Consider the following 20139-nt stretch of genomic DNA (forward strand, 5'->3'; position numbering starts at 1 on the left):
ATAGCCCTCTTCTCTACATCTTACCTCACTGCTACATCGAGCAAACCTGCGAGCCAGCATATTACTCCTCACCGCCAGTGCCCTGCGTTCCCTCTCAATATCCATTTGGTCTTCGAGGTCTTCGGTGACGTTGTGTCCAAGGTACTTAAAATGGTTAACATTCTTAAGCTCAACACCATTCAGCTTTTTTTATATAATGGAATAGGAGGACAAACGAGTGTACGGATCACCTGGTGTTAAGTGATCACCGCTTCCCACATTCTCTTGCAACACCAGAGGAATCACAAGAGCGTTCCCGGCCCTTTAGAAAAGTATACGCGCTCTTTTTGAAGTTATGACGTATCAAACTGGAAACATCGCACAAGGAAGCTTATTCCACAGCTTAGACGTATGTGGAAGAAAGCTCATAGAAAACCACACTATGGAGGACCGCCACACATCCAGTTGGTGGGGATAATATCCTAACTTGTGGCGTGTTGTGTGGCTCTTCGGAACACTCCCCGTGATAAATGCGGTAGAAGACACACAATGATGCGACGTCTCTACGCAACGCCAAGTAATCCAGCCGTTCGCAGAGCACTGGGTCCCCGACAATCCGAGCTGCTCTGCGTTGCACGCGGTCAAATGGATCGAGCTGATACTGGGGTGCGCCAGACCAGAGATGACAGCAATACTCCATGTGTGGCCGGACCTGCGCTTTGTAGAGCGCTAGAATGTGGGCCGGCTTGAAGTATTGCCGTGCTCTATTGATGACGCCCAGCTTCTTCGAAGCCAATATGGCTTTGCCCTCCAGATGGCCACGAAATTGGCAATCGCTCGAGATTTCGAGACCCAGTATTCCGATACTAGGCGAGGCTTTAAGGGAAGTGTTGTCGAAGAGCGGTGATATGACAAATGGGGTGTTTTTAGTGGTAAACGCGCAAACTTGAGTCTTCTGGGGTTTAAAGTGGCGGAATATTGCATACATTTTTTACCAGTGACTCTGAAGACCAAATAGTTGCTTTTTTGGCAATAATATTTGAGCCCATGTTGCATCGCATACCTGACTGAAGGAATTGATCGCTAGCCTCTAATACTTCTACATTGACCTCAACTTCATCTAATTTCAAATCAACATTGCTTCTATGTACTGGAAAAACTTTAGAGTTGCCGAAGCATTTGAATACCTGCAACTCTGTGGAATTTTTAGTTAAATTCAGATTTTGAGCATCAGATTCTCCGACTAAACTATACTTGCGACCGAAATCATTAAAGTAATAAAAGATTTATCGTTTACCTTTACGGTTTTATAAAAATTGTTTGTTGTTAATGATGATATAGTCAAAATTTTTCAACCCTGGTTATCGGTCTGATTGGGTTCATTTCGTAAGATAAAAGGCTTTAGTTTACAATTATCATTGTTGTGGCCTACCCAATGACATTTTAAGTATTTAGTGAGAGGCTTGGGGCGTCGAAAGTAAGGGTGTGCCTTTGAACGGCAATTGGAGCAAGTCACTGAACATTCACTTGAGGGTCTTGCAGTGTTACCCATATTATCACTACGTTTCTTATTGAATGTATTATTTTCTAGTAAAGGACGTTGGGAGCTTAGAAAATTCAAAAAAATCTTATGGTTCGCGACAAGTACTCAGTGCCTGTGCACTGCTTGTAATAGATTTATCTAGTATTCTGTGGATAGTACAATTGACGGCCCTTTTGCCTCTTATTTTACATCTTTTGAATAACGTTATTTTTTTATAGAAGTACCTACTCACGCCATCTTTCAGTACCACGAGGGATGGAATCGGTGTTCTCCCGCCGCGGCCCCGCTCTCGCCTCCTCACCGCACACGTGCGATTCAAGCACATCTCACCTATAACTATGTATGTTACAAACCTACATTGGTAGACACCGACTCCAAAAATAACAATAATCGTTACTAGAATTAGATTAATTAATTAGATTGTATAAACAGACGCAATTATTTTTATACTTTTGAGTGCATATTCATCTATTATGTTGGAATAGTGTTTTTGAAGTCGGTTGATGTTTTGTTAATTTTTTTTTATTTTTAGATGCTTAGAGAATCTGAACTGAACTAACTAATAATTAAGTAATTTTTTCAATGCAGCAATGAACGTAAGCGCATTGAAATTTAATTCCAGACAGCTAGAAATTCTGCCACAGATCGCACCCTTACTGTAAGTCGTTAAGGAGATCCATTGATCATCATATTTGACTACGAAAATTACTTGACCATAACGACGTGACGGAAGGTGACTCAATTATCCGGATAGCCTATTAAAGATTTGGCCTAGTATCGTTAAATTGCTCCTAAGAATTGAAGAGTTTCGTTACTTTGTCATAGATCCCATAATCAGAACCTAACCAAGCTCTCACCAAACTACCTTTGAAGTATATCCTTTCCAATAAAAAAAGAATTACCAAAATCGGTTGGCATGAAATTCAGTTATTCGTAAATTTGTCAACGCTCTGTACGTAGCTAGGCCTAAAATTTTTGGAGTTATCTCAATTATTCATAAATTCTATTATGATTATAGATCTAATTTTTACAATGGGACCAATCTGGGAATAGGTATACTCTTTCACATAAAAAAAATTATAACTTATTATTAAAAAAATATTATTATTGAATGTGCAACTTGCTCGCTGAGTTTCTTGTCACCGTTCTTCTCAGGTCTGAGCATCTCGTTTCGAAGGGGTGATCAATTTTTATGTTCATAAAAGCCTATTTTAAATAAAAATATTTCAAATTGAATTTGATTTCAATGCACGACCAAACTTTAATAATTCCATAGAATATAGAATGTATTTTTATTTTTAATGGAAAAGGAGGACAAACGAGCGTATCTGGTGTTAAGTGATCACCGCCACCTACATTCTCTTGCAACACCAGAGGAATCACAGGAGCGTTGCCGGCCTTTAAGAAAGGTGTACGCGTTTTTTTTGAAGGTACCCATGGCGTATCGTCTCGGAAACACGGCACAAGGAAGCTCATTCCACAGCTTTGTAGTACGTGGAAGAAAGCTCCTTGAAAACCGCAGTGTGAAGGACCGCCACACATCCAGATGTTGGGGATGTTATCCTCACATGTGGCGCGTCTTGCGAAGGTGGAATTCGTCTAAGATATTGGAACTTTGTACATATGTTCCTATTTGTATTTAGAAATAATAAAACGACAATATCAATTTTTTCTTCTGTTTTAATCGATTTGGTGTTGAAAAATATTAACCGTCGATCATAGTGTACAAAATTACAGGCCTTTATAATGGTTATAAGTATTTCTGGCATATTCAACAAATACATCAACTTCTTACATAGTTATTGAATTTGTAGCCGAGAGTACAAGGTACGATACAATTAATTTATGTTTTCTTTGTTCATGCATGTGTTGTATGTACTTATATTATTACGTAAAATATTATCTTAGGTATATAAGTTATAAGTTTTATTCAAATTTTTAAGATCGTATATGACTTAACAGTGATTTTTATAAAATGTAATATTATAAGATAGGTACGTAGTTTCGAAAATACCAGAATTTACATATTTACACTGAAAGAAACAAAAGATATATAAGCACAGATTAAAAATAATTCACGTTTCTGTAAAAATAACTTGTACTATTATTGTTCCAAAACATATACCTTAACACTGTTGCTTCATTTGAATATAAAAATAACTAAGTTAATTGTTACTCATTGTGCGTTACCAGGGCCGGTATGTTTATGCCATAATTACAATTCAATATGTTTTCGTAAAAGTATATGAAAACTCCCGCCAATATGTAAGCAATCGGCTGGCTGGCGTGTGGCAAGGAAATGATCTATTGCTTTTCCAACGAACTGTTATATTTATATATTTGATACATAATTAAGGTATAGATTCTGGCATTTTTCTTTTATGATATTTAAGTCTCATAGTTTTATATTTTTAATATCATTTGCCAGAACGCCAGAAGCTACTTAACCGACAATTTACAATTGACGAGGTGTACTCATCTTTCGTATTTTATTGAACATTGATTTGGATTGGAAAATATTTATAATTAACACCTACAAAATAACAATAATGTAGTTTTTTTTAACATAACAGTGTGACATGTTGTGTTTTCTATAAACTTTCAAATAGCTATAACAGTAGATAACAAATAAGTATAAGAATTAATAGACTCGATAACGACAGTAAAATTATTGATTTGCAAAATTATCAAATACTCACTCACGAACAAATGAACATATCTTGCTCTTGCGCATACATACATACAAATTTAATATTAGTCAAGTCAAGTAGATGCTTGCTAGATATACTTTTAATCGTTATTGTAATAAAAACGATTTGTTTTATAAAGTTTTGAGTAAGTCACGTAACCTTTATATCTTATGAACTACAAATTGTATGAAAATAGAATCGCTTTTAACATAGTGTAAACGTTGAAAAATTTAGAAATTTCATCCCTATTGAATGTAAATTTATAAACTTTTTAACAGATAGAAATCTCGTAGCGTACTTAAATTTTGATAAAAAATATACTGCTATAAATGTTATGTGAACGCGTATCAAATTGTTTTGCAAGAATATTAGAAACATAGAAAAAGCTATAGCTTGGTTTTACATCACTTAGGCATATTTCAAAAAGTTACCTACAGCTTTCAACGACGGATAAACTGACAATTTTGCATCCATTGTTCTTACATGCCAATATTTATATTACATAATCTCAGCCTTTTCGAATAGGAGAATAGTAATTAATTAGAGAAGGATAATTAATTTAAAATAGTAACTAGTAAACTCGGTGAAGTAAAATTACATTAGTAAATGGTCAGTCGGGGCACCGGGCCCCCGGACACTGACCTTAATACTTCTACGATGTGAAGCACCATTTGTTCTAGCATAGGGAAAATGTACACATTTCGTTCATTCTAATCTAAGTAACGTTAGAATTAAGTTCATGCACATTACAATACGCGCTTATACTCCAATTATTCATTAGGAACAACAATTTACTAACATACATAATATCATTAGGATAACTTAATATATAATTCAATGAATGCGCTTTTGGCACTAATACTTACGTTCATTATTATAAAAATTGTTCATTTGTCTACAAACAGGATTTTTGTTGTGATATTTGTGAGTGTTTTTATCATGAATAATTTATTTGTAATGCTTTGATCATATTCAGAGAAATCTCTAGTACAGATAAAAATGAATTAAAACATATATTACGTTATCTGCAGATTCGAATAAGACAAAGAATTATTGAAATTATAAATTTAGTAGCAAGATTATTCTATATACAATCTATATACATATTTAAAAATAAGGTCTAATTTATGTAGAGTCGATGGCGAAAGTCTTATTTACATAAGAAATTTGTCAAAAATTGAGCATTAACGTATAAAAGGCTGAGACCTCAACAAAAGTACAGGGCTTAAATAATATCTAAATAGTCTTATATTGTACGAATTCTACAAGTACTTGGTACTTAAAGTCGCAAATCGCAATGCGCCTAATCTAAATAGTTTTTTTACAAATGTACATGTTAATGTTCATAATGTCATAGCCACTTTGTCGAGTCAAATGTATGTACACATTTGTCTCTTCACTACTAATATTTTCACTTAATCACAAGACTGAAATCACATAAACCTGCGAGAAAGAACGCTTTCCTGCAGGGGCAACAGCTTTTGGTTTAAAGATGAAGGTTGAATAAATCTATTTCAGGTACACTCTATTATGAGGGGCTGATTGGATTCAATCACTGTTGGTCTTGTTTCAGCCCCCGGAGATGTATAGTGTTCATGATCTTGTGACGGGATGAGGTTACGATACTGGCTGCCGGGACCGGGAGACATCGGGTTGTGGCCTGTGAGGTGCGGCGTCGTAGTGTGAGCCTGCCCTCCCATCATCATCTCTCCGTGCGACATTGCACCGCGAGCCCCACCGGTTGTCATCCCTCCTTGCGAAGCCGAATGCACTTCATAACTTTCATGTCCCTCTCTCTCGTGGCAGTCTTTGTCGATGTTACCTGCAAAGTGCACGCGAAAATGAAATCGGTCGCGTTCAGCGAGAGCGCAAGTGAAAGTTGTGGTTCACCTACGTAGAGAAAGTGCATCGCGCTGATCTAACGTCTACTCAATTTGTGTATTTATGTGAATTTATTATATGATTATAATGTTAATAATTGATATTCATTTTTCATTAAAAAACTATTTCGAGAAAATTGAACGCTATAACGTGCCTAAATATTTGTTTTAAAAATACTAAATTTGCTGGATTTTCCTATGGAAATAAGTTTGATTTAACGTAGGATTTCTTAGATGTATGAATTTTGAAATTAATCTTTAATAAATGAATGAAGCTTTAACTAAATCAAATAATTCAACGGTTGGATACAAGTCGTATTTTCCAACTGAGAACCTCAACAAACATATTTTTAAATTCAAATTATATATAATTCTGTGACGCTTACCCATGCATTCAGTGTTGGCAGCATTTGTGATAGCGAGAACTTCTTCGATGTTGTTGGGTTTACAGCTGGTTGTCTTCCAGTGAGTCCGCAGACCAGACGCACTAATATACTTCTTGTCGCATCCTTGACAGACGTATGGCCTGTCATTTGTATGGAGACGTTTGTGCAGTTTCAAATGCACGAATTGTGTAAACTTTTGCATACACAGATCACAAGCATACGGCTTTTGCCCAGAATGTAATCTCAGGTGAGTTTTTAAATTGGATGTCGATGAAAATCTTTTCTTGCAAATGTCGCATTGGTGGGGTTTTTCGCCCGTATGTACTAGATGGTGTTTTTGCAAATGGGCTAGCTGGGTAAATGATTTACTGCATACATTACATTTAAATGGTCTTTCCCCCGAATGCGTCCTTAAATGCACTTTGAGATTCGATAACTGGCCAAAAGTTTTGCAGCAGACATTGCATTCGTAATGCATTTTTCCATCTTTCTTCTTTAGAGGATATGGCAAGCTTCTGTATCCTCGGGATGCTTGCGAATTAGGACTCAGCGGTGACATCATTAGATTGCACGATCCGTCTGGGCTAACACTTCCATGATGAGGCGTAAGTTGCCCGTTTAGGTTTGAATTTTGAATTAAACTTAATTGTGAGCAGTTTTTAAGAGTGATTACACTCGTCGATGATGGATAGTGGTGGTTTCCTTGCCCATTTTGATTCCTGTCATATTGATGTGAAGATGTGACTGTTGGAGAGTACGTCGAAGGTGGAGAGCCCAGATGGGTAATAATTGTAGAATTTGGTGGAGAATATAGACCGTATGAATAATTGGGGTAATGGCTTTCATAACGTGTCTCTCGTATTTCTCTTATCTCTCGAATTTCTCTAATCTCTGTTGTGTGAGGTATCGTGTGTGGTGGAGATGAAGAATACACTGATACTGGATTTGGTACAGGCAATTGTTGGGGTAAAGGCAGGAGAGATGGCAAAGGTGTTAAGTTTGAGCTTGAATCAGGACTACAAACGTTTCCATATCTTTGACTTTTCTTGTAGGAATAAGCCATTTCAGTTGGTGATGATGGCGGTGGTGTAGCGTTCGGCTGTCTTCTGCTTGGATCATTGTTATTCGTATCAATCCTACTACCAGTTAAAATAGTTTCCAAAATTCTCGTATCTGGTGGAGTATATCTCATAAAAGCTGGTTGCGGGGAAGGCGATAGGGCACCATCTTCATAATAAGGTTTATTTAGAGGAACTACTGTGTTTTGTGATGATTCTAACACAATTACTGTGGATGAAGCAGAATCACGTCTTGGTGGAGATAAGTTCTGTGGAGTCATGTTCTCTTCTTCTTCCGCTATTATGAGCTCTTTTTCACTCTCACAATCCATTTCTTTGTGTGTTTGGTATTGATAAGCCCTTGGCATTTTTATCTTTACTTTCCTAAATTCATTTCGATGCATGTCTTGGTCAATCTTTTGAACGATTACCGTTTCTTTTGGTTCATTGGTTTTGTTTGAGCAATCCAGAACGTAATTTTCAACGTCAGAATCACTAGAATCTTCTGGTGGAGTAAACTCATCGTGGTAGCCGTTGCTGTGATATCCTTCATCAGATCTTACTGATCCATCATTTGGTGTTAGTTGATGATCATAATGCGAAGGAACGCAATGTGCTAGACTTGGCGATCTACTTCCATGTTTTTCTTGATGAGATAAAGCCATTGGTGAGGGTCCCCGCATATCTCGTAAGTGCTGACCTTGAGCTGGCGATCTACTACCTAAAATTCTAGGATGGTCCATCTGATGGATAACTACGTGTGACGTGCTTTCTTTATGTTGATGAATAATTAAAGTTTGATTCTCTCTGTGATGATATTTGACCGGAGAAGGTGGTTGCATTAACGTGTTTGGTGAAGACACTCTCTGCTCATTGATAATATGCAAATTTTCGGGCTTTTGATGGCTCATATTTGTAGAAAGATCAGATCTTGGCAGAGTTCTCTCATTTTTAATCACATATCTAGCATCTTCTCTGGGCAGATTTTCATATGGCTTACAATCACTTGGTTCACGTTTCCGCCGACGATTCGGTACATCTGGTTCTAGTAGTTCCTTTGCATTTGTAAGACCGAGAACGTACTTCATATGATTTAAGGCAATTTCCGGATGGACTGGAGCTGGTGGTAAACCGTATGCTTTTTTGATAGTTTCTTCTTTGCCTAAAACAAATAAATTGCTTAGTTGGTATAAGATTTCATCTTTTTCATAATAAAACTCTATTAGCTGTATATATATGGGAGTTGTTAATAGATTTAACAAAAAATAACTTACAAATAGAATATGTAGCTCTTTCTGGGTCGATGTCGTAGCCCAGCCTTGTTGCGAAGTCTTTGCAGTACCATACCATGAGTTCTTCATTCGGTAAAATGTCCCTGTGAACGAAAGTGATATGAAAATCCCTGTTACAAAAAGCAAGGGTGTGGTGATATAAGTGATAAAGTGTTTTTTATCGAGTGAAAGGAAGTGTGGGTACCTGATGGTGTAGAAGTAGATGTGCTCTTGGTGTTGACAAGCCACCAGGTTCATGACTGGGAGGGAGTACGCGGACGCAACGTATCGCATCCAGTTCGCAACGCTTGTGTCTGATCCATCCAGGTAATAATAGTCACTGTCCTTAAATATCTGTAAGCAATAATAAATATTCTAATTATTAAAGTCAGTTTTGGTAGGATCGTTATGGTAAATAATTTTGCGAATGTATAATTATCAAATTTATATGTATGTTTGTCAAATCGAACCCACGAAATTTTAGGAAGTTCCTGGCTATATGGTTTTAAAGAGATTCAAAGAGAATTCTCAACACATCAAACTTAAACAAAAACTCATAATGGTAAATAAACTTTTTTGAATTTTTTCTTGATTATACTATGCATATTTGAAACCCCTTTACATTATCTTTAATTAAGTACGGATTCTCACGTCGTATAATGATCCTGCACTGTTTAGTTGCACCTGCATTATATTTACTATCCGCGTGCAACTGGTAGTGACAATATTTATATTGGAGTAAAGTCAGAAAAGATTCAAGGTCATTGTGGTGTAGGAATCTACAGATAAGCCTTTATCTTTTCACACTTTCTAAGATATACTCCGTTCTATATAAGCGCGCCTATAAAGCGTGTGTGTTAGTTAATAGAATCCTTTTAAAGGGCTATTATCAATGATGTATCAACTATGATCATAGAAATCGAAATAATTTATTTTGGTTTACTTTTTATGTTATTCTTATTTTGATTATAGTAAAAAATATATACTAAGTTATAATTTTGATTTAAAAAAAGTCTTATCTTGAATTAACTAATCTAAAGTATCCACTTATTAATTATTAACCAATCAACGTAAACTAAAGTATTATTTAACTTTCAAATAAGAAACCGCACTATATTATTCATAGTAATCCCAATCTCGGGTTACCTGACGAATTTATAAGTCCCATGGCTAAATATTTAATGCGTTTCGTGCTAACCGACCGCAGCTAACGCATCGTCTGCACTAGGGACCAAAGAGGATGTAAATACTACGTAATACTCTGGACCCCCAATATAATCGAAGAAATATGTGCCAATCTCCATAACTGTCATAAACATCTAAGATTTGACATGTTTAAGTGTAAAGTCTCGATTAGGAAAGCCTTATTGGCTAGCCTTATTTTTAAATTGATAGCTGGTAGCATAGAATAATAACGACTGTTAGTGTAGAAAAAAACCGCAGCAACGCCCTTTTAGTATAAATGAGAAAACATTTTCGTGTTTGACAACAAATCTCATAAAAGCAACATACTCGTATATTAAATACTTATCATTTTTAAGGAGATGTTTCTAACAAAGGGTTCGTGTCAAATACATTATAATACTTTTATTAATCAAACCGATACTTAAAGGAAACCATCACCAAGAAATAAATTTAATAAAGAAGAGAACCCAGTCTCACCTTGATATTTCCATAAGTATGATGCCTGACAGTTTCTTGTACCTGCCCCAAATAGAGAGGAATCGGTTAGAGATAGAATAGTGCATGATAAATGTAAAGGCAGAAAGTTGAAGTCAGTAGAAGATTAATTATTAAATACTTTGTTAATTGCGTTAATTCAGAAAGCTAATATAAATCGAAGCAAATCTCTTCATATTGTACAAAGAATAGTTATAAAATATAATATTTACCCTCCAGTAATATCTCCAAGATATTTTGTCGTTAGGTTTATTTGGAGTTCGTGTCCCTTCAAAGGGTCCGAATCTAGTTCCACGTGGGATAACACCAGTGCTCCATACACCTTCAGTCTGTAAAATGCAATAATTTATTAATACAATTCCTTTAGGGCTTTTATATATTGTAATTCAATTTGAATTCAAATCTATTCAGATCCCTGAATCAGTATCCACTAATAAACTATAGTTTTGCTGAAAAGCAGACACTTTTAAACTTAAAAACTTCGACCATGCATTAAAAAGAGCCGTATTTTAATAGTAAATATATCATACCGGTGTATTAGGCGTTGATAATACTGCTGAGGGTCTTAATGCCAAGCTGCGAGGTAGCGTCCTTTCAGCCCTGTTCGGTACTCCTCGTTCGCAAGGCACATCAGGCACTATGTACACTGTAAGCCTCTCGAATTCTTCTTCTCTCATCCTCGTCACATCGTAAGCATCACTGGCGACCACTGCACTTACATTTGGACTTGCGGTACGACCAACAGTCGTGCTGGGGATTTCTTCGCTGGTGGACTATGAACAACGAAAACACTGCTGTTAACATCGTTGAAATTATCGAAAGTACTAGGCTATTTGAAGATATATTTACTTTTCTCTTGTAAAATAAAATGAAGAACATAATTGATTGACTGCGCGTTAAATCAAAGCGGATTTTTAATTTTTCAATCGAGTTAACATCAAAGGCGCTAACTGGCTGCAGTTTTAAGTGCAGTTGTGTCAAGAGAGCCATCATCGTTAGTTTTCAGGTCCGAAAATATGCAAATGAATTGCACTTCACCCTCGTCTGCACTTATTTCCGGTTAACGTGATTTAAATCTTGTCACTCAAGGCGAGAGTATATTTTCGCTGAGTGAAGATTTCGAGGACGAAGGTGGTTGTTCGATAAAGGGGCGGTGCTACTACTGACCCAGTTTTAAAATAAGTGCGCATTTTCCTCTGCGCACTCTCTTCTTTTCCGCCTACTTATGTTTTCCTAAGATTTATCATTCAAAAAATTTATCAGCACTATGTACTCACCAGTCTCATTTTGATGACTATTTTTGGGTTCTTTTAACGGTGATATACCTGAAACAATAGAATAAAAACATAAATTTTTGGAATAATACTAAATGTAGGTACCTACTTAAATATAAACAAACGGACGTCGAGTCAAGCCGAAGATATCAACTATAAAAGACTTTTAAAATATTGGTAACTGGTAGGCTTAAAATTGAAAAAAATCACACATTGTGCTGCTGTTATTAAATATTTTTAACTTGACGAGAAAAAATTATGACAACAATTAAGTAAGTTTTCTTTGCACATCATGAATTTCTTATAAATTTTAAAAAGATAAGTTGGTCTGAACCATTAATTTTTAAACTAAAAGTCTTAAGATATTTATGTCTCAAAAGTTAAAACTTTGGTACCACGTAAAGAGATTTTTTTAAATATATATAAATTTACGAAGTTCATAACTCTTGGATTTTATAACCATAATCTCTTGAAGTATGTTGATTGAAAAAAAAAATCAATAAGCAGCGGAGTTCTGAGGCAACAAAAAAAAAAAAAAAATGATAAACATCCATATTCTTTGAAGTCCGTAAAAATTAAAGTGGTTTAAGTGACTTACCGCTTGTTGCAAATAACATCCTTAAAGTTAATATTTCATTAAATATAATTCCGTCACTTCTCTTTCATTTTGATAGTCAAAGATAGTGTGTGATATAATGAAACCTTAACTTTAAATGTGCTTTCTGCAACCAGTGGATAGCTGTGTGCTACCAAATCGTTTTAGACATAAGCCAGGGCTAAAACCGACAGGCAGTCAAAAATTTAAATAAATTTGTTTCTGGTTTGGCTGGGTTGCGCCAACTAACTTTAGCAATAACCTGCAAAAAATGACTTGCACCATTTGACAATTTTTAGATGCCGTCATAACTTTAACTGTTAACCGCTACCATTCAACGGTTAAAGTTAATGTTAATGTTAAATAGCTAATTAGTGACTTGTCAAAAGTTTTAAATGAATATTCGATATTGACTTGATATTTCACTTTAACTTTGCCAAGGAATACGTTGGTGCAACACATTTCGCAGTCTATGTTAAAGTCAACGTTACTGAACGTTAAATTTTACATAAACTATAACAGCTAATATGATGCAATTCAGCCTTAGTGTTAGTAATATTATGTGCATCTTTTAATAAGTGTTAATAATCGTGCACGATTATAAAGAACACGTGACCACACAAGATGCGTTGTTTAATGCGCCCGAGCAATGTCAAGTAGTACACGAGAGTCTATCGTAACACTTGAGATATTATCGGAAATAGTGTTCATTCAGTCTTCCGCGTTACAGATAATTGCTATCAGTATTGTATGAGTGTTTGTTGTCTGAACAATAGCACTTAATGTACAATAATCATACTAAGTATAATTCTAACAAGATACTTGAAGCAATTATTTGAACTGTGTATTGCCGAGTAGTACGAAAGACCAGTTATTGCAACTCGGTACATAACCGTTCCCTGGTCCTTTCCAGTAGCATAAGCCTCTCCTTTAGCTAGATAAATATCAGAAATATGAATCATTATCCATATGAAGGTGCCCAGTATCTATGGTTCAATTAGTCCGGCACTAACGTAACTATGTTTGGTAACATTTCATATTGCGCCTGAGACAAATCAAAAACTAAAACCACGCAGGCAAAAGGCGTTTATGAGCTTCGGGTATTCCCTGAGTGTCGATTTCCATTAGAATCATTCAAGTTCCAATATAAATAAAAATAAAATAAATAAATATTTGATAAACTTCATAATCAAATATATAGATTAATTATTATATAAGTAGTGTAATAAGAGTGCGTGTCACGTGAGATAAGTAATGGGGTGATTTTAAGTTACACCCCATTACTTTTACAACACTCGAAGAATCAGTCTTGCCAGTCTTTAATGTGGGAAGGATGAGCTGTTTTATAAAGCACAGATATATATACAGCGTGAGCCACCATTCTATAAATACTGTGAAGTATATTGCATTGTAACATAATATTGAAGGAGTAATGGAATCATGAGGGTTGGCATTTTTCGATGGATACTCAAAATGTGCCAGAATATTATCTGTTTAAATTTATAATACTATGTTACGCGTTAATATAATACATATATAATAACTTTATAACCAACAATAAAGGAAATTATGAGTTCTTGGTGGTTGTTGAACAATTTAAATTAGTAGTAAATAATTAAGTAAAAAACAATTGTTATAAAACTGTTTATTGTTTTTATAATTATTAAGCCTCGCATATTATCTACGATCTTTTACTATCATGACTTGTTACCATACTTCAATATTAATGTGATAGCAAAAAACCTTTGAAAGGATTTTTTCCGTGTAATCGCGCAAATTGAAAATGTGTATTTATTTTACACAAAATGTTTGAAATAATAGCGTTGTTGCCAATGCCCTTAAAATTAAAAAAAAAAAATGAAAAGTATTCCAAATAAAGTATGTTATCAACATTTTCCTAACAAATAACATTAATCTTATTAGCTTCCGGTTTGACAATTGTGTTATATTATTTTAAATATAAAAAAAAATTGTCTGCTTCGAACCTTTAGTTAAATTATTCAAAATCCTTCCTTAGCGGATTCCTACAATTCAAATGGACCATTATGTATAACGATTAATATACGGAAATAAGACAGGGAAAATGAATTGAATGAAAGACAAAGAAAAATGACTATTGACCAATAAGGTTTTCTAGTTTATAACCGGTTCACAAATAAGAAGGTACACAAATGTAGTATGTCAAATATAATTTTAGACCAAGTTACACAAAGGCTGAAAAGTTCGTAAAAAGTGATATAATTTATCAAAATTATATTGTTATAGTTTATTAAATCACTCAGACCACCCTGATTATTCCAAAATGATTCATTTTAATTGTTAGAAATTATAAACTTAATGTTGTAAAAAAAAATTGACAAATAAATGACCGACTTAAAAAAAAACTTAATAAGTAACTTATCTTTAGAGTTCTCCTAAATAAAAAAATAAATAAAAAATATTAGACTACCGAAAACTCAATCAAATTATTACGACAATATAACGACTTTAAAAATAACTAAATTAATTTTTTAATTTTGAGTGCATATAATATTGTTTTGGTATAGTATTTTTGAAGTTGGATGTTTTGTTAATTTTTTTAAATTATATTTTAGTGAATTTAAAGAAATCGTTTAACTAAGGAAACTAAGTAATCAGTCATAATAATTTGTGAAGACTTACTTAACGTGCTGCTCATATGAGATGGCGCCATTTAAATGAAACGGAGTCAGGGAGAAACGCCTATCTCAACAGAGGAAATCTTCCTCGAGGACAATTTCAAAAGAGACTTACGAAGATCCCAAAAAGAGATCGAGAGAGAGAACGCTTGCGTCATGTTGCAATGCAGCAACGAAAGCAAGCGTATTGCAATTTGATAAAAAGACAAAGTCTGCCACAGACCATTTATCCCTTACTGTAAGCCTCTAAGGAGTTCCATTGATCATCATATTCGACTACGACAATTACTTGACCATAACAACGTTACGGTAGGTGACTCAAATATGCAGATGGCATATAAAAGATTCGGCTGAGTATCAATAATTTGCTCCTTAGAATTGAAGAGTTACGTTACTTTGTCATGGAGACTATTGTCAGAACCTAATAAAACTTTCACCAAAATACCCTTGAAGTATATACTTTGCAATAAAAATCATCATCGAAATCGGTTGGAGTGCTATTGAGTTTTCGTTCGTTTATCGGCTACATACTTAATGCAAATTTAAGACTTTTATGATTTTCACATGGATGCCACTGTCAGAACTGGACTTAATTGGAAATGGGACTACACGGGAAGCACCAGCTTTCTAATAAAATAAGAACTATCAAAATAGGTTCACCCCGTCGAATGTTCTGAGGTAACAAACATAAAAAAATACCGACGAATTGAGAATCTCCTCTATTGAAGTGGGTCGTATAGTATAGTTATGCTTTTTATAATCAACAGTAAACGTCAAATAAAACGTTTATATAAACCTGGTATTAAAGTATTATTTATTAGTAAACGAACATAGAATGTGTATCGTCATCGGTCGCCGCGCGTACTAGGAAATAACCTTGGCGGTGTTCGTAGCGCATCGCCGATCGCGCTTGAACTTGCCCTTTGCGCAGCGATGCACCGACTGCGCTAACTATTGCGATACTAATATTATATAATAATTTATATACAGTAAATGAATATTCTAAATAATTTGTTTCTTAAATATAATATGACGTTCGTTTTTATAAAAATTGAATACTTTTTAATTAATATCGCTTACCATCTACATAATTGATTCTCTTAAATTAACTCCCCCTTATCTAGGAATGTAACCAAATTTCAGCCGTGGGGTTAAGAGCGCCAAAGGCGTTTACTCTCTAGGCACAGCTTCAAGTGCCACAACTTCCAAAAATTGTGAAGCTGGAATAATGTTCGAATTAAATTTTTATGTCAGATGTCTGCAATAATATTATTTTATGCAAGAGGGGGCAAATGCGCAAGGGACTCACGTAATAGAAAGTGGTGAGATAACCGCTTTTAACTTCCGCAAAACCAGGGTTCAAGAGATGGATTGTCGTCCTTTAAGGTCGAAGTAAGCTCTATGCTTGCAAGTCGCTGACTCGTCCATATCGGTTCAGGACAACTGCAGCCGGAAATTGATTCCACATACAGGTTGTGCAAGGCAAGAAGTTAATAAATAATAATATCTAGACGTATTAATTATCTATGTTTTAACATTATATTTGAGAAATATACATATTATCCATAAAAATAAGTTGTTAAAAGAGCTAACATATACATTTTAGTATAAATCTTCTTTAAGTATCTAAAATTTAATATTTGATGATTCCATTAAACTGATAATTAATTAGTGGAAGAGCGATCCGTTATATTTTTCAGGGTATTAGTAAAATACGGAAAACACATTTGTCTAGTCTTAGTCTTACGTTAAAATATTATGATAATATATTTAGTATCTTTTTGCGTCTGTATAATAATTGTATTTTTACGCTTTGCACTTGGCTTAAGCAAAAAAATCTGTTTTATTTGCTAAGGTCACTTTGATAATATAATTTCAGTTAGAGAATTTATAATGCCACCAAGATCGAGTTTCGTATAAAGGACACGATAGCAAAGCTTCGTCAATATTTGACAAAAATCAAGATTTCAAGACAATTGACGCAAATGATTTTGTAAGAATGACCATGATAATACTACATGTATCAATACTAGACGACAACGGAAACCTAACCTTGCGCTCTAATAATAATTTAATACGTCGCTGTTTCTACCGCAAATAGATCTGACTATCGAAATCATAAACTTATGATTGCCATAATTTTCATTGCTACTAATGAAAATTTTCATATTAATTATAAAACTTGTGAATCATTAAAGTAACTTTAACTCATTGTTGCAATCCTGTTGGTTGCTTTTAATCGCAATAAAGTATTAAGAAATAATTAAGGTGTATGGCTAAAACTTATAAAGATTTTCCCTTGATAAATATGAATAGCTTGTGAAACATAAAATTATTGCAAATTTTGTGCTAGTCTAATGTTTGGTTGAAACTTAACACAAACAAAACATGTTTACTAAGATTTAGACAGTAGGCTTACAAAAATTATTTTTATAAAAAAAGGAGGAGGGATTTAAAGTCAAAATAATGAAATATAATATTTTTTGAAATATTTGAAATTACGATAGCTATTCTATATTAAATACTACCAAAAATATTTTTTATGACTACAAAAATAAACTTATATGCAGTAATGTGCCTAGATTATTAATACTTACAATCGAGGCCATTGTTCGGAGTCTTCTAAAAACTATAACATATTTGGAAATCGGGAGTAACTTTGGAAGTGTTTTGACTTTTCCTAGGATGCTAGGGCAATGTCGAGCGATTTGATGTACTCCAGGAGAATACGGAGCGTGAGCAAGGGTACGAGCGGGGGCAGGCAGCGCGCAGGTCTCATGTCTGGCGACTGTCGCGGGATACTTCCTGCTGGAAGCCGGGACGTGCCGGGGAGCTCACTCGGGGCCGCCGCTCCGGGCGCATTACGCAACACTGGCGAGCTGGCTCACGACCGGCCGCGGAGCGCCGCAAGCCCGACTCTACGCCGACCGACCTAGATGCACTTTACGGCAAGAATGCAACCGACACACATATTCGCGTCTCGTTTCGATAAGTGCAGCGACGATGAAAGCGGCTCGGAACGGAGAATGCGGACGAATTTGACAGCGAGTGCAGTGAGTACGTCACGTTTGCGCCTAGTGCTCTCTAATTGGAGAAGAGCGGGAGAGGACGCACTGCGCCCGGCGCAGCGCTGCAGTCAAGTTCACTACTTCCGTATTGTAGCCGCGAAGTGTGGCGGCGCCCTGACCGTGCTCCCGATACCAACTCTCCGACTACGGTACCGTCAACATATTAATAATCACATCACTTTATACACTTATAATACTCATTTCCTTAACGCTACATATTATATTTACATGCTATTCATACGCAAGAACTTACGCTTTCAGCAACGTAATTTTACTATCAGGCTGGATTGTAACTAATGAAACATCAAATGAAACATTACCTGTAGCAGCGTAATGTTTCATTTGATAAGTACTCGCAATTAAAGAAATTGTGAAAAGGCTATGCTAGTTGTTTTCGCGCGGCTAGCGTGAGACCGGTAGCGAAAGCCGAGGGCGGGCGGGCGGCTATAGCCTCCCCGGAACACGCTTTCACTCTCGCGGGTCGTCGACACAGCCGACAGGCACCCCTACTAGCGCATCTCGACTGCAAGCACTAATTCATGAGCTCTTCCTTCCTTATCCAACACCATAACTTTAGTGCGGGATAGGCTGATTGCTGCCGCTTGCAATTTTGTGGAAATGTCAATCACATCGAACGGTGTAGTAAGGGCATTGCATACTGTCTCCCTGAGGTACTTGCACCCCACTACTGCCTAGTGTTATCCAATATTGATTTCACTATTTACACCCTCGAAACTGTTTACGGGTTTTATCTGTCTGTGCAAATACTTAGATAATTGTCTGTCTCTATTTGTTATATGCTAATCACCAACTTCTTAATTCAATCTTTGAATTCGAATCATAAATCAATTCATGTCTTTTCAGTTCCTTAAAATGTGTGATTGAATGATTTTAGACATATAATATTAAGTATTAAATTTCGGTTGCCATAATAGTCTGATATTTTTTATGGTAACAATTGAGCATTATGTCAAATCTTATTGCATATACAATCCATTTTAGAATCTTCTAGATTATGGTGTGCATGTGCATAAATATTTCTTACTTATATAACTGAAATAATTTATATTATAAATAAAACGTGATATTATATAGGCAATAGCCATATGCATTTCTTTGCCTGTAGTCTTATCACATATCCGTAGCCACTCCTGAGAAACAAGGCATTATCACATACAAAACACAACGACAGGAATTATTTACTAAATATATTGATATTCAGTTTAATTTGACAGCAGCAGGGTCAAATTCACCATTTAATAAGCACATAATAGTTTACCAATATCCGTATTTTTATTAAATATTTATAGACTTATAGAAGAATAAATCTTCAAAAGACACAATATTCTAGATACACTTCCTCGTCACAAGTCGGTTACCCTGTTCTGCGAGGCCCGACCTACCCCAATGTCTGGCCCTTACACGCCCATCCTTGGCTGTCACAGTTATCGATTTAGGTTTTAGAAGCTTTTTGGACCTATCGCAATGAGTAAATATATCTTGCTCTCTGTAATGTTAATGTGAAGTATTCCATCTAACAAATTGACGAAAACCAAATAAAAACTTAAAGTTTTTTCTAATGTTGATTGCAATTGTAATCTGTAGTTATTTTATATACTCATTATTATTTTTATGAATATGTAATATTGTTGTATATTTATTAAGAGTCAATTTTATATAAGATGGTAACTTACATTTTATTACACAATTATTTTGGATTTGATAATATAGTCTCTATATAATATTATGGACAAACTTAAGGTTGTTTTATGCAACTCTTACTGTTTATCAATGCATAAATGGAAAGTAAATTAATGTAGAATTATTGTGATGTAATCATGATGAATTATTGTGAGGAATTAATTGTAGTTGTTCATTTCTATAAATAATACTGATAGTAATACTACAATATGTCACTGTAATATTCTAAATTAAAAACTTGTAAAAGTGTTCAATTAGAGCGTGAAAAGCGATACGCGTCAAAGAAAATGCAGTTTTCCATCGGAGCTTGCGTGGTATCAAAACACTGAATGTTCCGGGGTGAACGGCCTCGCAGTG

The 20139-nt window shown here is 35.1% G+C and overlaps 1 protein-coding gene and 1 long non-coding RNA gene across 5 annotated transcripts in view; one reads left to right on the forward strand and one right to left on the reverse strand.

The window, feature by feature from the left end:
* On the forward strand, positions 1–5925 carry LOC126977080 (uncharacterized). Of its 2 annotated transcripts, none has more exons than XR_007732142.1 (3): positions 1–141; positions 1767–1862; positions 5786–5925. It is a non-coding gene; the product is annotated as an uncharacterized LOC126977080 (long non-coding RNA). The 2 variants fall into 2 exon arrangements; XR_007732141.1 differs by having other exon boundaries at positions 14–141; positions 1741–1862.
* LOC126977052 (uncharacterized) overlaps positions 3185–20139 on the reverse strand; it is a 25511-nt gene continuing 8556 nt past the window's right edge. The window contains exons 1-9 of one of the 3 annotated variants that reach the window (XM_050825716.1): positions 17611–17757; positions 11765–11812; positions 11018–11260; positions 10700–10816; positions 10470–10511; positions 9013–9161; positions 8811–8911; positions 6479–8698; positions 3185–6034 (exon numbers count right to left, since the gene is read on the reverse strand). In XM_050825716.1, the coding sequence (XP_050681673.1) occupies positions 5727–6034; positions 6479–8698; positions 8811–8911; positions 9013–9161; positions 10470–10511; positions 10700–10816; positions 11018–11260; positions 11765–11773 (3189 nt within the window). In that variant the 5' untranslated portion in view covers positions 11774–11812; positions 17611–17757 and the 3' untranslated portion in view covers positions 3185–5726. Of the gene's footprint in view, positions 6035–6478; positions 8699–8810; positions 8912–9012; positions 9162–10469; positions 10512–10699; positions 10817–11017; positions 11261–11764; positions 11813–17610; positions 17758–20139 lie in introns of those variants that run through there. The other 2 variants (XM_050825715.1, XM_050825717.1) reach the window with 2 other exon arrangements.

The sequence above is a fragment of the Leptidea sinapis genome, chromosome 43 (genome assembly GCF_905404315.1).
Source record: "Leptidea sinapis chromosome 43, ilLepSina1.1, whole genome shotgun sequence".
In the NCBI taxonomy this organism is placed as follows: Eukaryota; Metazoa; Arthropoda; class Insecta; order Lepidoptera; family Pieridae; genus Leptidea; species Leptidea sinapis.